Source organism: Rhineura floridana, chromosome 2 (genome assembly GCF_030035675.1).
Source record: "Rhineura floridana isolate rRhiFlo1 chromosome 2, rRhiFlo1.hap2, whole genome shotgun sequence".
NCBI lineage: Eukaryota > Metazoa > Chordata > Lepidosauria > Squamata > Rhineuridae > Rhineura > Rhineura floridana.
This window is the reverse complement of record NC_084481.1, coordinates 237,077,981-237,098,761: the sequence shown is the minus strand read 5'-3', so window position 1 is coordinate 237,098,761 and position 20,781 is coordinate 237,077,981. Positions and strand designations below refer to the sequence as shown.

General features: G+C 43.8%; 1 protein-coding gene and 1 non-coding gene across 2 annotated transcripts in view; both read left to right on the top strand.

The window, feature by feature from the left end:
- The window catches only part of PRPF39 (pre-mRNA processing factor 39), a 39,408-nt gene that overhangs the window by 16,107 nt on the left and 2,520 nt on the right, over nucleotides 1-20,781 (top strand). Inside the window, exons 5-12 of the mRNA XM_061612649.1 lie at nucleotides 705-872; nucleotides 2,000-2,168; nucleotides 6,583-6,690; nucleotides 13,788-13,952; nucleotides 14,275-14,401; nucleotides 15,715-15,983; nucleotides 17,227-17,411; nucleotides 18,052-18,126. Coding sequence (XP_061468633.1) covers nucleotides 705-872; nucleotides 2,000-2,168; nucleotides 6,583-6,690; nucleotides 13,788-13,952; nucleotides 14,275-14,401; nucleotides 15,715-15,983; nucleotides 17,227-17,411; nucleotides 18,052-18,126 — 1,266 coding nt within the window. The remainder of the gene's footprint in view (nucleotides 1-704; nucleotides 873-1,999; nucleotides 2,169-6,582; nucleotides 6,691-13,787; nucleotides 13,953-14,274; nucleotides 14,402-15,714; nucleotides 15,984-17,226; nucleotides 17,412-18,051; nucleotides 18,127-20,781) is intronic.
- Nucleotides 16,049-16,132, top strand: LOC133378661 (small nucleolar RNA SNORD127). The gene has a single exon (XR_009761094.1). It is a non-coding gene; the product is annotated as a small nucleolar RNA SNORD127 (small nucleolar RNA).

The following is a 20,781-nucleotide window of genomic DNA, read 5'->3' as shown; positions in this document are numbered from 1 at the left end:
TGCCAATTAATATTGATGGACCTGCCCTGAGGTTCTGCAGACTAAAAGCATACTAAGAAATAACCCAACAGTGGATTTTAAACAGGCAGTTACAGCTTTTGTAGATTGAGCTGTCATTTTTACCTGGTTGCAAGGAAAGTTGGGGGGGGGGGAAATAAACCTATTGAATCCCATGAGGAAAGCGGCTGTGAGCCTGTTTTTCACTTTAGTGCCTCCGCATAAGAAATAGTGACACTAATATGCAAATGATTGTGGTGTCTGGTTCTGCTGGATAGATGTCAGGCTCCTAGAAGTTGAGGAATGAAGTCAGAATGAGTGCTTCTGAATGAAGTCAGAAGACGTGCTTGAACTTCATGCTTTGCAGTAATGCTTAAAATATATGGAAGTTTTCCTTCATTGGGTTTTACTGAGTAGTGTTGTGTTCTTTTATTATTAGTCATCTCTTTTTGAAACAAGGACAGGTAGGTCTAACATTTTAAATTTTACTGTCACTCGCGTGACAGTTCAGGGAGAGGGCCATGGGTCAGTAGTAGATTATTTAAAAAATGTTTTTAAGATATTTTAAAGACTTCTTTTAGTGTTTTATCATTTGTTTGCCTCCCTGGGCTCCTGGGAGGAAGGGCAGGATATAAATAACTAACTAGCCATCTAAGCAGGAGCTGTGCTCGTATTTCCATGATCACCTAAGTGGTTTTACCTTCCAGGACCTATGAACATGCAGTCTTAGCAGCAGGGACAGATTTCCGCTCTGACAAACTTTGGGAAATGTATATAAACTGGGAAAACGAACAAGGTAACCTGAGAGCGGTGACTGCTGTATTTGACCGCATTCTTGGGATTCCAACCCAGCTGTACAGCCATCATTTCCAAAGGTAAGCAGGCTGTTGCAGACGGGCTAGCGTTACGCTGCTGGTTTCTGTAATATTGTATAATTGCAATACTGAAAACTCTTGCAATTGTTTTAAATAAATTCAGTGATAGTTCCATATGTCTAGTGGCTGTAGTCCAAACAGGAGAAGTGAGAAATTGTTACTCCTGAGCAATGGCATGTATAGTACGGCATCTGTTAATTTTAAATACATTATGTATTATGATGATAATGAACACTTATAAATGTTCTGCCAGACATGTATTCTTCAAGCTAAAGTATTCTCTGAACCATTAAATATATATATATCTCCGTGATGAATAACTGCATCTTTAAGAGTAGTTCAACCAAGGAATTCCCTGAAAGGCATCAAATTAGTTTTCAAGTTTCCCAGGGCTTAAATTGCTGAATTTGTGGCTGGTTGCTCTACTGATTAGAGTGGAGCAGCCTACAACCCAGGAATGGCTTCTAGTCCTGAGTCATTCTTAGTAGTAATGCAGTCGGTAAAAAAAGTCTTCAGGGATTATTTAGAAGACCAGAAGTGCATCATTTAAATATCTGATGTTAGTGTTTTGTCTTTTACAAGACATGATTATAGAGGAGAGCTGGAAGAGTCAAGGGCATCCAGGTGAAATGAGTGGGAGTGTCTTGAAAACAAAGACAGCTTGCTTCTATTTTTAAAAAAGGGGAGGAAAGAAAACCCCTGCTCTTTGACGTGCAGCTGAGGTGGAAAAGCTGTTTTTTTAAAATAATAGAAGATGTAGTATTGCACTTCCTTCCCTTTAAAAAGAAGAAGATTTGAACCTTGATGAAGATGCCTAGGCATTTCCTAGGGCAGTTTTGTTGTAAGTTAAACTTGTCCTGTTTCATCTTGGAACCGTTCATGAATTGTGTACTTGCTTCAGTGACATGTATGCCATTTCACTCCCCAGCTCCTCAGTCAGCTCTGGGCAGCATATTGTCTTCACTTCACATTTTCTGCTCAGTGACCCTTTAACAGCCTTCCTTTAGACTAGTTCATATTGCCTCTCCTGGACTCTTCAAGTTGTACCAAGTGGGGTCTGCCATCATACATTGTACCAAGTATAAAATAATGTGGCTTCTCTCTCTCTCTCTCTCTTTGTCTTGTAGATTCAAAGAGCACGTCCAGAATAATCTCCCCCGGGACCTTCTTTCTACAGAACAATTTATTCAGCTGCGCAGGGAACTGGCTTCTTCTGCCAATAGCCACAATGGGGAGGATGCACCCCCTGGAGACGACCTCCCTTCCGGGATTGAAGATATAACTGATCCTGCTAAGGTAAGCAGCAGGCACTTCTGCTAACTAAAATATGTAGCTTGTCCCTTGGGTCCTCCTCCGTGCCTGAGGACTGGAAAGTGGCAAATGTAACGCCAATCTTCAAAAAGGGATCCAGAGGGGATCCCGGAAATTACAGGCCAGTAAGCTTAACTTCTGTCCCTGGAAAACTGGTAGAAAGTATTATTAAAGCTAGATTAACTAAGCACATAGAAGAACAAGCCTTGCTGAAGCAGAGCCAGCATGGCTTCTGCAAGGGAAAGTCCTGTCTCAGTAACCTATTAGAATTCTTTGAGAGTGTCAACAAGCATATAGATAGAGGTGATCCAGTGGACATAGTGTACTTAGACTTTCAAAAAGCGTTTGACAAGGTACCTTACCAAAGGCTTCTGAGGAAGCTTAGCAGTCATGGAATAAGAGGAGAGGTCCTCTTGTGGATAAGAAATTGGTTAAGAAGCAGAAAGCAGAGAGTAGGAATAAACGGACAGTTCTCCCAATGGAGGGCTGTAGAAAGTGGAGTCCCTCAGGGATCGGTATTGGGACCTGTACTTTTCAACTTGTTCATTAATGACCTAGAATTAGGAGTGAGCAGTGAAGTGGCCAAGTTTGCTGACGACACTAAATTGTTCAGGGTTGTTAAAACAAAAAGGGATTGCGAAGAGCTCCAAAAAGACCTCTCGAAACTGAGTGAATGGGCGGGAAAATGGCAAATGCAATTCAATATAAACAAGTGTAAAATTATGCCTATTGGAGCAAAAAATCTGAATTTCACATATACGCTCATGGGGTCTGAACTGGCAGTGACCGACCAGGAGAGAGACCTCGGGGTTGTAGTGGACAGCACGATGAAAATGTCGACCCAGTGTGCGGCAGCTGTGAAAAAGGCAAATTCCATGCTAGCCATAATTAGGAAAGGTATTGAAAATAAAACAGCCGATATCATAATGCCGTTGTATAAATCTATGGTGCGGCAACCAGAATGATCAAGGGGATGGAGCGACTCCCTTACGAGGAAAGGTTGCAGCATTTGGGGCTTTTTAGTTTAGAGAAAAGGCGGGTCTGAGGGACATGATAGAAGAGTATAAAATTATGCATGGCATTGAGGAAGTGGATAGAGAAAAGTTCTTCTCCCTCTCTCATAATACTAGAACTCGTGGACATTCAAAGAAGCTGAATGTTGGAAGATTCAGGACAGACAAAAGGAAGTACTTCTTTACTCAGCGCATAGTTAAACTATGGAATTTGCTCCCACAAGATGCAGTGATGGCCACCAGCTTGGATGGCTTTAAAAGAAGATTAGACAAATTCATTTTGGACAGGGCTATCAATGGCTACTAGTCGTGATGGCTGTGCTCTGCCACCCTAGTCAGAGGCAGCATGCTTCTGCAAACCAGTTGCCGGAAGCCTCAGGAGGGGAGAGTGTTCTTGCACTCGGGTCCTGCTTGCGGGCTTCCGCCAGGCACCTGGTTGGCCACTGTGAGAACAGGATGCTGGACTAGATGGGCCACTCCAGCAGGCTCTTCTCATGTTCTTATGTAATAAAGGTTCCTTTTCGTACTTAGCCTGCCCTATCTTGTCTCAGGATTAATAACTGCAGTTTTGCATAGGTATAATTTATTCTACTGCTTGCAGAAATGTTTAGAAATTTTGCTGACTTTGAAAAGTGCATTCAGTAGTGCGGTGCTGTCTGGAAATACGGGTGTGTCTGGATTTGGTGTCATGCGTCAGCGTTTGCCAGCTGCTGTCATTTACTTTTTCCCTCACCCACAGCAGCTCTGCACTTTCCTGTCCCAGTTTTAGTGTGTGCACTAAATCTTTGTTCATGATTCTGGTTACAGTAGAGGCTGATCTGGTCCAGGATCTGGCCTTTCAATCTGTTCCCCTCCCCCAGGTGAAGATATCCATTACCATGCCACCTGTGTAGTGTCTATAATTGACCCCAGGAGATTGGAGTTTTGGATATTTTGGATGTTGAGGCATGGCAAGGAATAATTTATGCAAACGCTATAATATTGTTATGCTATGCCATGCAGCTTGCAGCTCCACAGATAGGTAGGGGTAAGTGAACTGCAGCATAAATGGTTCTGCCCCCCCTTGCCCGCATGCTACCCGCCTCTGCAAGGTGGTGATGGTGGCAGCCTTGCAGAGCAGGTGGCCTGGACAGGAGGCCAGTGTGCCGCCTCGATGTACTGCATGGTGGCCTGTTTTGTCTGTGGCAGAAGCAGGGTGGGTGGAAGGCCAGTGGGTGACCTAGGTGTGCGGCACGGTGCAGCAGCAAAGTTTGTATGGGGCAGCAGAGGAACAGGCAAGGTAAGAGGGTTGGTGAGGGAAATGAGGGTGCTGAGGAGCAGCGAGGGCAGTTGGGCGCTAGGGTTGCCTGGGAGGTTGGGAAGGTGGGGTTGGTGAGCGGAGCAAATGGCGGGGCAGAGCCCCCTTAGTAGCATATATTTAAACATGTTTGCAGGCACAGTCTACAGTTTTTGGCTGGCATTTCTGATCAGTAGCTCCCCCTTCTTATTTTGCTGGGTTGGTGACTGCTGCTTGAATTCCCAGTAACTGGTACTCAAGAGGCAGTACTGTCTCCAGCAGTGGCAGTAAACTCCTCAGTGGGTTTACATCTATATTTTATTTATTTTCTTGCATTTATATCCCACCTTTCTTCCATTATGGAATTCAGGGCAATGTACAGCTGGCTCTTAGGTGATCTCCCATCCAGGTACTGACCAGAACCTATTTAGCTTTAATATGTTTGAATTCTAATAGCAGAATTCAGATAATCGCACTCTGTGATGCCTCTGTAAGAGATTATAGGGAGAACTAAAGTGGCATGAGTGCAGTATGGTAGTTACATAACAGATAACCCTGTATGAGGTTACATCAATTTTCTTGACTCACATTAGCATTGGGGTGTATTTTTTCTTCAGTCTCTCAGTTAAGTGAAACAGACAGGGTGCTTCTAGCTCAAAGCCTAGAGCGTCTCCAACTGTCTTAAGTACTATTTGAGTGTAATTCAATACTGATGGTTTTGTGTCAGAGCTGTGAGAAATAGTTCATTGTTTAGACTTGGATTAATTTCAGTTGTATCTGTCTTTGAATTTGAAAATGGATCCACAACTTTAATCTGTCAAGTAACAGTTCAGAAAGGGGAAATACCAAGAGACCACCTTATATTTTGGACTGAGGTGCATGTGGTTCCACTGCACTAATGTTCCATTTTCTGTCAGGTAGAATCTGTTTTATATTTGCTTTATACTGACATATGTATATGGTGGTAGTTCTGTGCCATACTAGACATCTGTCACCATATACCTGAGAAGTGGCTGAATTGTATTATAGGATGCAGGTATAAGTTTGTATATGATTTATTGTGAGTGATGAAGGTATTTTTGTTTTGTTGTCATGTGAGGATATTTTGTCACTATGATAATATGTGAAATACATCCTTGAAATTTTGCCAACTGTTTATTTTTAGTTATATTTTGAATTATAGGATGACAGTGGGGTGTTGTTTTTTTGTATATTTTGTCATTTCTGTGGTTGTAAACCACCTTGAATACAGTAATGTAGAAAGTAATGTACAACTTAAAAATGAAATGAAATGAATTCTCTCCAGATGTCTTTAGGCAGCAGTGTCCATGGGGGAGGGGAGAGGGTGCCATTGTGTCTCTGCATGGCCAAGGCTCTCCAGGTGCCCTGGCCATGCAGCTGGCAGACAACCCTCTCAGCCTTAGGAGCTGAGGAGGTGGCTGGACAATTCCTGCCCACCTCTGCATCTTCAAAGTTGAGAGGAAGGCTGGCTGTCCCTCACACTCGCCAAAAGGGAGCAAGCAGAAATGTTGGCGCTAGTTGTTGTTGTTGTTACTTGAGGCAACAGATGTGTAGGAATGCCTAGGCAGCATGGGGAGTGAGAGAAGTGCTGTGCAAGGTGCACCCCCCGCTCTATTTGTGGGCATTCAGAAGAAAGTAGGATATATAAGCAGCTACCTTTATATATATATACAGAGTCAGACCAATGACCCATCTTGATCAGTATTGTCAAATCTGAACAGTGGCAACTCTCCAGGATTCTCAGTCCGAGGTCTTACTTGCTGTGCTTTAGATGGGCACGGTGACTTGTGCTGCCCGAAACGTGCGAGTCATGAATTCTACCATTGGGTTATGTACTTGTTCTCCACCTTCCCTGTGGTCTGGCTGTGTGTTCGTTCTTAAGAATATATTCCTAACATTTTCTGCAGATACCAGGAGATGTGGCAGTGTTCAAGCATAAGATGTTCTGAAGTCACAGCTGTGCAGATTTTCTGAATTGCCTCTGGTGAACACTGCGTGCTTGCTTCAGAAGGGACAGCCGTAAGCTGTGCCTTGCTAAAATGTATCTCTCAGAATTTTGTCAGCTTCTTTCCTTTTTGTATTTGTTTAGCTAATCACTGAAATAGAAAACATGCGACATAGAATCATCGAGATTCATCAAGAAATGTTCAATCATAATGAGCATGAAGTCAGCAAGAGGTGGACCTTTGAAGAAGGGGTAAGCTCATTTGAATAACCTTCTCTTGAAGTTAGTGGAGTGCTTTAGGCTTCCACAAAGAACCTGGTTTTTGGCAGTTATAGGCAGTGTCCAAAGCAACTTGCAGTTTAGGGACACAAACCTGGCTTTTTATTATTTATTTATTATTTAATTTGTATCCCACCCTTCCTCCCAGCAGGAGCCCAGGGCAGCAAACAAAGTGCTTAAAACACTTTAAAACATCATAAAAACAGATCTTAAAATACATTAAAACAAACCAGCGTTAAGAACATTAAAAGAAACTTTTAAAAAGGGTTAAAAACGTTATTAAAAAACATATTAAGCAATTCTAACACAGACGCAAACTGGGATAGGTTTCAACCTAAAAGGCTTGTTGAAAGAGGAAAGTCTTCAAAAGGCACCACAAAGATAGCAGAGATGGCTTTTAAACTACCATCTGATTCCAGATGTCAAAAAGACTAGCTAAGCTTCAGTCCAGTTGTTTGTTTACTTACTTATTGGATTTATATCTGACCCTTCCTCCCAGTAGTAGCCCAGGGCATAAAATTATTGTTTTTATGCTTGTCGATTCATTCTTTCTGTGAAAGAATAGCTCATATCCAGCTAAGTCCTACCCAGAGTAGATCCACTGAAATGAGTGGGACTTGAATTATTCATGTTCATTGATTTCAGTGAGTCTCCTCTGGATGTGACTTAGTTGGATACATGAAATTAATTTTTTGAGAAAGAGAATGAATTGTCATACTCAGTGACTGCTTGCCTGCAGCTGCAGCACATGGCCAGTGGAAAAAGATTTGCTCTGTTGCTAGACTTGTCACTTTCCACTCACTGTCCTCATTCCTTCCCTTGCTGACGCATCATGAAATAGATTGCTACCTTCTCATTCTTGGCTTCACAGAAGATTTGACTGTATTCCAGTGGTCCTTGGCCTGATAATTGACAGTCATGCCTTCAGGGTGTGTGTGTTTAATTTGTTTTTATTCAGTGTACTAGATATTTAGGATATGGTTTTTGCAATCCAAGTTGGGCATTGAAAATAACGATGTAGAAGGGAATTAAAAAAAAACCCATGACTTGGGCTCATTCATACTTCCACTCAGGCAGTAGGCCTTGCCAAGTGTCTTTGCATGATGGTACGATCCGAGAGTGCACAGGGAAAACCTTTTTTTGAAAGTAGTACCCCATGTCAAAATCTCTCTCCATGTGGCCTTTCTCCCATGTCATACAAGTGCCATGGGACCACCTGAACATTTGACATCTGCTCTAAAAGTGGCAATTTCGTAAAAAGGTGGCAGCATTTTTTGTGGTAGTGTTAAGGGGACACTCCCTGTTTTCCCTCTCTGCAGCCTGTAGACACTTCCCTCAGTGATGAAAGAGAGTTGTTTGATCCCTCCAATAGTACATGACTGATCTTGTCAAGATTGGTGCCTTATCTCTTTTGCATTTGGAATGTCATGCTTTATTTCCATTCTTACCCTCAGGATTGCTGTTTACATACAGTGCATATATATGTGGGGTGTGTCATGTTAGTGTGATTTAATTCAGCAGTTTAAACTGCATGTGATATTGCCGATCTATACGGGAAAGAATACATTTTAATCATGTCCCAACTCAGGCTCAGGTTGGTAGGCAATGGCCAGTGGAAATAGACTCTGGGGCTACCTCTTACACAGTCATTTCTCACTACTTTAAAACCCTCATGCAAACTTGGGTACTTTTCATTGTCATACATTTTAATCTGTACATCTCCAAATTTCAGCCAGTTACCACTTTTCCTTCTGCAAATAAAAAACCACTAGGGTCCAAAAATACTGCAACAAAAAGCCCTGGGGGCAAAGTCTGCCTTTTATTTTGAAATTTACACATGAGGAGACCTTCAGGGTTGCCCTCCACCTAGGACATTGTCACAAACTGTCACCCATACGATGTCTCCAAATTTTCGCCAGTTACCACTTAATGTTTTCCTTCTGGAAACAAAAACAAAAAACAACTGGGGTCCAAAAATACCCCAGAAATTGTGTTGTTTACTCAATATGCACAGGGAAGAGGCCAGTATATACTGCTCAAAAAATTTCTGCCTCCTCTGAATAAGTGTTTTTGGCTCAAGGTCCTTTACTGTTGTTGAGCATACTTGTGCAGACAACACAGACAGAAACGGCTCCTGGGAGATAAAGTTTCCTCATCCTTCCATTGGAAATCTCACTGCGGTACAAATATACCCCAAAGTCAGCCGGTGTGATTGTTGTTGTTGTTGTTGTTCCCTGGCCTGCATAAGGATTAAGCAGCATGTTTAAGTATGTCTCTGCTTATTTTGTATAACTGTCACAAAGGTAGTACAAGAGAGATCTCCCGCTGTGAAAGAATTATTTCAATACAGTTGCTCCTGAAGAAAAGAGTTGTGGTTTCTCTACTAAAATGCTTTAGGTTTAGCAGTGCTAAAAACTCGCTTTTAAAAATCGTTCAAAGCATGTCAAAGGCCTAATTTAGGTGTTTTAACTTGACCAAAGATTGTTTCTTTAGTGTAAGGGCAGATAAAACTTTACAGTCTGAGCTCCAATTTGGCTCAGTTTGCATGTGGAGAAAAGAGACTATCTCTCACTAATGACGCATAACTGCAAAGTGCTGTTCCTTGCAAATGCACATCCCTCCTGACTGCTGGGCGAAGTAGGTCATAGGTGTTGCTATAGTGTTCCACGTGTTGTGGGTCCTCCCTTTTGAAAGCAGCAGAAGTGCCACCTACTCCCTGTAGGAAAAGGCCACTGGGAGTACAGGGCACTACTGGCAAACGTACCTTGGCCAAGGAGTTCATGCTCCCAGCTGACTTAAGTCAGGGTTAAAACTCTCATGACATCTTGTGTAGAGCCTGTTTGTTGCTGTGGCCCCTGAAGCTCCACTTTGGAGACAAATGAAGTGAAACGGGATGTGTTGCAATTTGGCGGGGCCACCCAATGCGGGCAGGTCCCAAAGAAAATTCATTCTCTGTACACATAGATAACTTTTGAGTAGCTCGGGTGGTTCCAAATTCCTTTGTATTCCACTCAGCTTCTGCTGCAGTCAGCATATTTCAGTTAATGACTTTGTTCTATACTGATAGGATTGTACTTGGATTAGAGACATGTTTAATGTTATTAAGTCCATGATTTTGTTGAATCCAAATGCCAGAGGGCTTTACTATGCGCATAGTAAAGCTTTTGCATCCTTAATACACAGTTATTAATTTCCAGAGAGATAGCTGTGTTATAGTCTTGCAGCGATAGCAGCTAAGAGTCTTGTGCCATCTTAAATTGGGATTCCAGGTCTCAGGTTTAGTTACTTTTTTTCAATCCTGCTCTTCCCTCATGGTGTTCAGGGCAGGCTGTGTGGCATCTCTCTCCTGTCAAGTTAGGCTAAAGCAAGGTGAAGAACCTGTGGTCCTCCAAATGGTGTTGAAGTACCTTCAGAACCTCTTGCACCCTTATATCTCAGATCAGTCATGGAGATAATCTGTCAGTGGCCAGGGGTGATGGATGCTGTAGTCCAGCAGAGTCTGGAGGGCCATAAGTTAGCCACTGATGGGCTAAGAGCATGTGGCTGGCTCAGAGTTACACAGTGAGCCTCATTGTTTTATTTTTATTTTTTTTTGTCTGATGCTTGAAAGCTGCCTTTCTGCCAGAGTGCTGAACTGCTTTTATGGCTGAGCAGGGTTTTCGGTCTCGGTCACCTCATTTGAAGTCCAATACAAGACTATTTGGAGTGTGCACTACACCTAACTGATTACTCATTTAATTAAAAATGTGCAGACCGCTTTTCTGGAAAGCTCAAAGCAGTGTGTGAAAAGGTCAATGCAAGTCGTTCAGATCCTTTTTCCTGTTAATGGAATTTATTGGAATAAGCATTGAACACAAGTTGGTTGCTATAACAAAAATCATATTTATTTGTGAGTCCTATGCTGTCTGGGAGCAATACCTGACATCTTTGGGCATACAGTGATGCCTCTTGTACTATAGAATTATCTGCTTTGAGACGGGTTTGGAAATGGTGAAATTTACTGTGTTTCTGTTTGGCTCCCGCTGTACACGTATTTAAGCAAGGTCACTCGCTCAGTGTCTTAAGTGCCCAGGCCTTTCCAGAAGCAGGGACTGGTAGTTATGAGGCAGTTTTTCTGAATGAGTCAGGAAGTTAAGGGCACAATCCAGCCAAAGTTAATCATGTGTCTCCCATTGACGTCTATTGGAGTTAAAGTATTGGTCTCTTTCCCTTTGAAGTAATGATAGCGGATACGCGAACGATCTGTGCTATCTGATGTCAGATACTCAAAATTTCCATAACGTGGTCTATATTGCATTACATTTATAATGCTTGATCTCAAAAGTCAGGTATCTTTTCTCTTGTTTTAACCATAGGAAAACAAAACTCTACTTGACAGGGTTTTATGTCTTAAGAGAGTTATATTAACTGTAATTAAAAACTGTAAGTGGTGAACATAGAAATTTTCATATTGCATTCTCCACTGCAAGCAGATCAAAGTGGCCAGAATTGAGAAAAGTGTCAGGCAGCCATGCTTAAGCATCTAGAGCTTTGTGCTGGGCTGTGGCTAGACTGCTGATGGGGCAGATAGCCAACAGTGTGTGATGCCTCTACTAAAACACCTGTGCTGCCTGCTCCTCTGCTGCTGAGCCAAGTTCAGAGTTCTTGTATTAATTTATGAACTTGGGTCCAGAATCAGGACTGCCTGGACCCTTATATCCCAGATCAGTCATGGAGATAATCAGCGGGAGTGTGGCTGATTGTCCCCTGCTCATCTGATGTCAACAAGAAACCAAACCTCCAGTGTTATCAGTCCAGGCCTATGTAATGCTCCTCCAACAGAGATTCAACAGGTATTTTCTGTATTAATTTTTAAAACATGTGCTGAAAATGCTTCTATGCTACCAGGCTCCTGTAGGCAATTAAAGAGACCGTTCTTTTCCTGCTACAGTTAGCCAGTGACCTCTGATTTTGGTCTTTATGTGGTTGATACTGCATTTATATTTGTTGTGCACTCCTCTAATATTTTTGTAATGAAATTGCAGTATAGAAGTATTTTTGAAAAGATGTGTAAAATAGAATGTGTGGGGACTATGGCCAACACTAGACTTTATGTTGCATCTTTTGATTTTATGTGTTTATTTATTGCATGTATATCCTACCCTTCCTACCAGAAGGAGCCCAGAGCAACAAACAAAAACAGTAAAAGCACTTTAAAACATCTTAAAAACAAAAGACTTTAAAACATACTAAAACAAAACATCGTTTAAAAAAAAAAAAAAAGCTTTGAAAACCTCCTAAAAAGCAACTCCAACAGAGACGCAGACTGGGATATAAGGTCTCTATTTAAAAGGCTTGTTGAAAGAAGAAGGTCTTCAGCAGGCACCGAAAAGATAACACAGATGGCACCTGTCTAATACTGATGATACGCTCTTTACATTGGTCCCAAAGAAGAAGGGCTGTAGAATATATGAGATTGGATCTCTTGTGAACACACTTCATTGACTTAAGTGTTGTGAGCTTTTAAAGCCAAGTGGTTTTGAGGTGTGGCTGTCAGAACCAAAGAAACCACAAGTAAGGTGGAATATATTTCTAGATGCCCACGTTCAGCCTGTTTACCCTTCAGACCCAGTGCCTGAGTGGTTAATTTTTTACAAGCGACCTTGATGCTGTTTCCTCAGAGAAGATCTCCCCTGGATGAGACCGAGATACAGCCATCTTGTCTAGCCTCCTGTATCGAGTGTTGGCCAGGCAGGTGATTTAAGGAAGCCCCCAGCAGAGCTTGAAGGAAAGATCCTCCTAGCAAGACAGGACATTTACATGCTGGAGTGACTCAGAGGCGTACCTTTTTAGATGAGGAAGGGTGCTTAAAAAAAGGAAAGAGTTTTGCCCCAAATTTGAACAAAGATTGTATTTTTAGAAAATTGATCAAAAAAAGTTTGGTGAATTCCTTGACGACAGACTCCTTGGTGGTCATGAGGCCTTCTGGATTGGTAATTGGTTGAAGAATAGGAAGCAAAGCGTAGCAGTAAATGGAACATTCTCACAACACTGGGAAGTAGGGAGGGGGTCCCCACTGACTTAGGGGTGTGCAGGGGAGAGTTGAGGTTGAGAAATGTGGGGGCCAAGTTTGAGGATGACACCCAATTATTTCAGGTGGTGAAAAAACCCAAGTGGATTGCAAAGAGCTCCGAAAGGATCTTTCCAAACTGAGTGAATGGGCATCACATTGGCAAATGAGGCTCAGTGGGAGGAAGGGTAAAGTGCATAACTGGAGCAAAACAGACGAATTCCACTTAGTTTAAGACACATATTAAAAAGTCTGAGTGAATAAAAAGGTTCTTCAGCTGGCTCTGAGAGGACCATAGAAAAGGCACCAAGTGAGTCCCTCTGGGAAGAGTATTCCATGGACAGAGGCAGTAAACAGCTGAATATTAGTGGTTGGTGAGGACAGACAGTGGAGGAGGGAAATAACAATTTGGCCACTTTGAGACAGGCTGCTGGATTAGATGGGTCCTTTCGGTCTGAGCCAGCAGGGCTCTTTTTAAGGGATTGTGCCACCTATTCAGTTGAAACAGAACAAGCTTTAGAGCTGCACATTCTTATTTGACCCAAGAGTTCTGTGCCTGATCTTGATTAGACCTTCCTGGCTTGCTTAGTCAGCAGTTCCTGAAAATACATTTCAGAAGACACCATAGGACTCTTCATATATTCATCTGTGTAGAAACAAATGTGTGGAAGGAGCAATGGTGTTATGCTTGTGGGCTGTCCCCCCCCCCCAAAAAAAACCAAACCCCTACCTTGCAGTTGTTGAACTTTTCTATGCATGTACAAGCTGGATATATATAGGCTCTATTCACAGGTTTGGCGTCATGTAGTGGGCATTGAACACGATGCAGTTCTCACTTTCACATTTATAATGGATGTATGCATGGAAAGCCCATGTGTTGATTGAAAGCAGGTTTTTGCTAAGAGACAGCAGTGGGTTCAGGTTTCTCACATCCTTTGGGGTTGAAGAGGCCAGTGAAGATTGTTTTAATGCTCTTTTGAAACTGGTTTATTTTCATTACCCATATTCGATTCCATTCCAGATAAAACGGCCTTATTTTCACGTTAAGCCTCTGGAGAAGACCCAGCTGAAGAATTGGAAGGAGTACTTGGACTTTGAGATTGAGAATGGGACTCATGAACGAGTGGTGGTCCTCTTTGAGCGCTGCGTGATCTCCTGTGCCCTCTATGAGGAGTTTTGGATCAAGGTACGGGGTGTGTCTCCCATGCACAGCTCTTACCCTTTGCAAACATTGATGATCAGTGACTAACCTTCTGTACTCTTGTTTGAATGTTGTTCATGTATAACTATATCTGTTGCATTAGGAGATGGTCTGCTTGCAACCAGATTTGACAGCTGCATATGCCAACTTCGTTGCCTCTCTTCGTCCCTCCTTACAGAAACTAGTCTAATGGTTCAATAAAGGTGCTGAATGGGTTTAAACACAAGAATTTTATAGTTCTCTCAAGTATTTAGCAGCCCAGAGTAAGCTGTGAGTTGTTCAGTCTCTGCTCTGTCTTCAAATGCAGTATGCCAAGTACATGGAGAACCACAGCATTGAAGGAGTGAGGCACGTCTACAGCCGAGCCTGCACAATACACCTCTCCAAGAAGCCGATGGTGCACTTGCTCTGGGCAGCTTTTGAAGAGCAGCAAGGTGAGCATCCACCTTTCAGGGCATGTGGGTGGGTCTCTTGGAGTGAGGAGCAGTGCTTCTCCAGTGAAACGAGATGGTCAGAGCCAGATACTGACAGGCTGGTGAATGTGCAGCTCTTGTTTGCTCGTTTCTCATTCGTTTTAGGAATTTATGGACACCCAGCCATGAACCTAATTATAACACGAATAAAAACAAATTTAAAAGGCATGCAAATGTTATCCGAGGCATAGAAGAAGGAAAAATCAGAACAGTTGTAGACCTGTGCCTATCTCCATCTAGCAATTTGGCAACCCTGAAAAGGAATTGCCTGCACTAAGCCGATTTGTGCCCCATTTAGATTTAAGAGGATGAGGGAGTCACTAGAAATGCTTGGGAAGTGAATGTGGCGGTGTAAAAAATGTTCATCGTGAGGGTTCAGATCTTCTGCTGGGGGCAGGGATTTCGCAGCTGGCAGTCCATAGATCAGACACAGCTGAAAGGTCAGTGCTATAAGGAGGTGCTTAATGCCCTACTGCTGCACAGTTCCCTCCTCTTCCTGTCATACTAACAACGCTTCCTAGGGTCCCTTTCCAGCATCCGCACCAGGATCATATTCCTGACACTTCATGCCTGCAAGAAATGCTTCTCATCTTTCTGTGACCTCATTTTGCAGCTTATCTGAATTTGCTTCAGAACCTGATTGGTGGAAGAATAGATTGTAGAAAGATGGTGAAATTTAGCAAAGTTTGTGAAGGCAGTAGCTGGTAGGAAATCTGTAGGCCAGGGTGTTGTTTCTGTATCTACTCTCTAAAGTTGCGTATCTTTTCCAGAACAATGCAAAATCTGTGCATTGAATCAGTGTGGTGCGTGCATGCTCATGCTATAGCCAGCGATTATTGGTGGCTGCAACCCACCCTCCCTGCAGAGGAATGCCTGGTTTGCCCTTCTCATCTGTAAACCTCAGCAGGAGGAGACAACCCCCTGCTGCCACTCTCCCTGGGTGGGTCAGAGGGCTTGGGGAGAAATGGATGGAAACGTCGCCTGCTGCTGCTCCCTCCTGGAAACTGCAGCATGAATAAGAACTGAGGAGGGGGCTCCTCGGCAGATGAATGCTTGTGTCTTTCTCTTCCTTGGCCTCGTCCTGTTTCTCTGTTTCCTGTGAAAACAAATGTGACCTAGACTAGCTCTGGTGCTCCAAGACGGCAGGTGCTGATCTTGGGGTGCTTGGCGGGAAGCTGTGTAGGAGGACCCGGAAGGGATGATGTACCAGGCCGAGCTCAGTTTGGTGCACCTAAAAGAAAAATTCACACACACACTTTCTGTCCTGCTTTTAGGGAATATCAATGAAGCCCGAAGAATTCTGAAGACCTTTGAGGAGAACGTTTCGGGTCTGGCCATGATTCGTTTGCGGAGAGTTAGTTTGGAACGGAGGCACGGGAACATGGAGGAAGCAGAGCACCTGCTCCAGGAAGCCGTGAAGAATGCCAAGTCGAGCTATGAAGCTTCCTTCTTTGCTGTGAAGCTCGCTCGGCACCTTTTCAAAATCCAGAAGAACCTCCCAAAAGCCAGGAAAGTTCTGTTGGAGGCCATCGATAGAGACCAGGTATGTCGTGCTCAAAGAGTTTATTGAACTTGCCATTGCTGCATCTCCAGAGGGGTTCTTATGCCTGGCAACTATGATGACTCCTCTTGACTCTGCAGTGCACATGGTTGCAACCTGAAGACAGCAGTCCCTCTAAACTGATGTTGCCTGCCTTCCCCTCCCCCCCCCGGTCTCTAAGCTTCCTTTCAGAGCAGTGCTAGCTTGGCATCGTAAGTAGCCGCTGCTGCGGCAAGCATTGAGGGATGCCCGTTCCTGTGGCCACAAGTGCAGGATCACTTTATTCCCTCAGTACCTGGGCTTAGGTAGCTTTACAGAAAGGTCAGTATAGACTTTGAAATGGGGATGGGGAAGGAGACTCTTATGAAAGTCAGCTTTGGATTGGGGGCTCCAGAGTTCTTTGGACCAAAAATACCCAGGTTCATGTTAGTTTCTACAGTATACACACAGAGGTGAACTCACTGACATGCATTTCTCAAGGCTTTTGAGATATAGGAGCTCTCCTCTTTGTTTGTTAAGGAAGGTGTCACCTGTTCCCTAACCCACTCCAAGACTCTCGTGTCGTGATTGCCTCGGGAGGCAGAGGGAGAAGTCTGCTTCTGTGTTGGAATTGCTTTGTAATATGTTCTTAACCCTTCTTTTTAAAAAAATGTTTTTAAATCTTTTTTTAGAAGACATTTTGAAAGCTTTTTAAAAACACTTTTTAAAGATGTTTTGTTTTAATGTGTTTTAAAGTCTGTTTTTATGATGTTTCAAAGTGTTTTAGTGCTTTTGTTTGCCACCCTGGGCTCTTGCTGGGAGGAAGGGCGGGAAATTAATTAATTCTCCCTGGTCTATAGTGGAGCTCACTTATACTATGAATTCTTGACAGAGAATGGGGAAGACTAATTTTTCAGGGATTTCTTGGTTCATTCTGTGCCTCTCTTAGCTAAGCTAAGCTAGATGGCTAGCTTAGCCATCCGTTTCTTGGAATGGTAGTTGCGAATCAGTCCCATAGTGAAGACATTTCTGGAAGAGGACTTCCTGTGAAAGTTGAGAGCAAGAGAGCACTCGTGTGTACACACATTCCTCTCCTCCCCCCCCCCCCCCAGCACTGCCTAAACTGCTGGCTTGCTTATACCATTATGATGGCCCCGTCTCCTGCTATCTCAGCCTGCTTGCCTACCTTATCATTGTAGTTGTAACATTTGTGCAGTACACTTGAAAAATGGCAGTCTGAGTAGTTTTGTATTTCTGTTTTGCATAGGATAACCCAAAACTGTATCTCAACTTGCTGGAAATAGAATACAACGGAGACCTTAAGCAGAATGAAGAGAACATCATTGCATGTTTTGACAAAGCGATCAGTGGCACCTTGGCTATAAAAGTGAGGATCATATTTTCCCAGCGAAAAGTGGAATTCCTTGAAGATTTTGGCCTGGATGTGAACAAGTGAGGTTTTGCCTGTGCTTATCCCAGCTTTAGGGAATTGGTTAGCAATTTGACCAAGTGTTAATATACATTAATAATATTTAGGCCAGAGACATAGGTCAAGAGGGTTGATGGGAGGCCATTCTTCATAGAAGGCTTTTCTGCCTGCTCAGGCTTTCAGAAATTCTGGCCATGGAAGTAAATGGGGTCCTCTTTTCACTTCTCCCAACTACACGACTCTGGTACAGTTCACAAATTTAAGGCAGCTTAGTTCTCATTTATACATGGGCGTGAGTGGTTGGGCACAACTGCATTTGATAGATGCCTGCTGGGCTTCTGCTTCCAGTTTCATACTGAGGGAGAGATCTGGAGGTGTTCAATGTGGGAGCAAAAGCAGCTTTCAAAATAGAAATGCGGATTACAGTAGAACCTCACTATAATGCGGCCCCCAGCTGCGAGTTTGGCTATACTGCGGGTATGGCGATGTCCCCACATAAAATACTGCTTACGGAATACAGCTTTTGTTATAACGCAGAAACCTTGTAAGGCTGGTGTGTCCCCCATCCCCTGTGTTATAGCGAGGTTCTGCTGTACTTTAGTCTGTGGCAGAAAAGTCTAACGTGCAGGTGCTGTCTGTTTCTCTTCCCTTTCCTTCTGGCAGGCTTCTGGATGCCTACGAAGAACATCAAGCCCTTCTGAAGGAACAAGAGTGCTTGAAGAGGAAAGCAGAAAATGGGTATGGACAGCTTCATCTGGCAAAGGGCCCTTGGCTACTATGCAGTGGTGATCTGAATGCCTGGTGGGGAACGTGAATCTGTGCCATCGCATGCTTATACCAAGTCAGATGATTGGTCTGTCTAGCTCACTCAGTACTGCCTACACTAGGTAGGAATCTGTCCCAGCCCCACCTGGAGATGCTCCTCGGGATAGATCTGGGACCTTCTGCACATGCTCAACCACTGGGCTACACTGCCGTGTGGGAACAAAAGCCAGGTGGAAACTGATGTAACCAGTTTACCCTAACAAAAGGGGATTTTTGAAAACTGCATCTGCATTAGGCTGGCGGGCGGGGGGGTCTGAAGTGGTTCTGCGTAAGGATTATCATCACATTGAGAACTAGGCCAGTTTGCCTAATACTTTATCAAGTCTTAAGTTGGAGAAAATAATTTGCATTCCTCTTGGAAGTTGAGAAGGATCTGATGCTCCCCTTATGAAAATCCTCCTCTTGTTTAGATGTAAGTGCTGATGAAGTATGAGAAGCAAAGAAAGAAGGTACCAAGCATTCAGGGAGCAGCTCAAGAGGAATCCCACAGCTTCATGGCTGCTCTTCATATTAAGGGTTTGGCAGACTGGGGTGGGTGGAGAAAGAGGCAGCCAGACGCTACGGCTTGTTCCATTGAAGATAGGTGAGGAGCAGTTGGTTTTTATTTTATTTTATTTATTTAATTTAATTTATATACCGCCCGAAGCCCGAAGGCTCTCTGGGCGGTGTACATAAAAGGTAAAAGCAAGGACAATATATAAATACAATAAATACCATAACTCAAAAAACAAAAACATACAAACAATACAAGAACCAAACAACATCCAGAATACAACACAGTAATAAAATACTATAAAAATACACTTTAAAATGCCTGGGAGTATAAAAAGGTTTTCACCTGGCGCCGAAAAGATAGCAGCGTCGGCACCAGGCGCACCTCATCGGGGAGGCCATTCCACAGTTTGGGAGCCACAACCGAAAAGGCCCTATTTCTAGTCACCATCCTCCGAGCTTCTTGATGGGATGGTACTCGGAGGAGGGCCTTAGATGTTGAGCGCAGTGTACGGGTAGTTTCATATTGGGAGAGGCACTCCACCAGGTATTGCGGTCCCATGCCGTGTAAGGCTTTGTAGGTCAAAACCAGCACTTTGAATTTAGCCCGGAAACAAATAGGAAGCCAGTGCAGACGGGCCAAAACAGGTGTTATATGAGCGGACCTTCTGGTCCGCGTCAACAATCTGGGCGCTGCATTCTGGACTAACTGTAGTTTCCGAACTAACTTAAAGGGCAGCCCAACGTAGAGCGCATTGCAGTAGTCCAATCTAGAAGTTACCAGAGCATGAACGACTGAGGCGAGGTCGTCACTGTCCAGATAGGGACGTAGCTGGGCTACCAATCGGAGATGGTAGAAAGCATTCCGTGCCACTGAGGCTACCTGAGCCTCAAGAGACAGGGAAGGGTCGAAAAGAACTCCCAAGCTACGAACCTGTTCTTTCAAGGGGAGTGTAACCCCATCCAGAACAGGGTAAACATCCACCATCTGGGCAGAGAAGGCACTCACTAACAGCGTCTCGGTCTTGTCTGGATTAAGCTTCAGTCTGTTAGCTCCCATCCAATCCATTATCGCGGCCAGGCAACGGTTTAGTACGTTAACAGCCTCACCTGAGGAAGATGCAAAGGAGAAGTAGAATTGCGTGTCATCAGCGTACTGGTGACAACGCACTCCAAAACTCCTGATGACCGCACCCAGCGGCTTCATATAGATGTTGAAAAGCATGGGGGACAGTACCGATCCCTGTGGGACTCCACAATGGAGAGTCCAGGGTGTCGAGCAGTGTTCCCCAAGCACTACCTTCTGGTGACGACCCACCAAGTAGGAGAGGAGCCACTGCCAAGCAGTACCCCCAACTCCCAACTCCGTGAGCCGTCCCAGAAGGATACCATGGTCGATGGTATCAAAAGCAGCTGAGAGATCAAGGAGAATCAACAATTTTAAGCCAGATAGCCTCTGAGCTGACAGGGATCGATGGTGTCTGAATGCGTAATAAGTTTTCATGCTTTGGCTGGCAAGTGACATTTATTTATTTGTATGTCAAAATTCTCAAGGCAGCACACAATTTAAAAATCAATTATGTCATTAGAAACAATAAAAATAACTCAGAACAATGAGAGGGTAACCAGTATATTGATGGGATGCTGTAAGGCCTGGTCAAACAAGGAGATACTTGCCTGGCACTGGAAAGACATCAGACTTGCTGCCAGGTGAACCTGGCTAGGGTTGAGGGTATTCCACCTGCTGGGTGTCATAGTTGAAGAGGCCTCCTCACTGATCACCACCCACCTAAACTGAGAAGGGAGGGGGGCTCTGGGGAGGTCTTAGATGCTGAACATAACATTAGGAAAAGGTAGACCTTTTAAAATCAATGAAATGTTTCAGAGCAGAGAGGCAACAGCAGCGTCTCTAAGTGAGGTCTGGGTACCTCCCTGGCTAGACAGATGTGGGAGGGGAAGCAAGCGGAGGCTTTTCCAGATCAGTAGTTTGTACGGTCTTACAAACTAGACAACCATTTGGTGTTCCCTACAGGGCTGCGGGAGGATGATGGAAAGGGAGCGCTTGGTGTGTTCAGG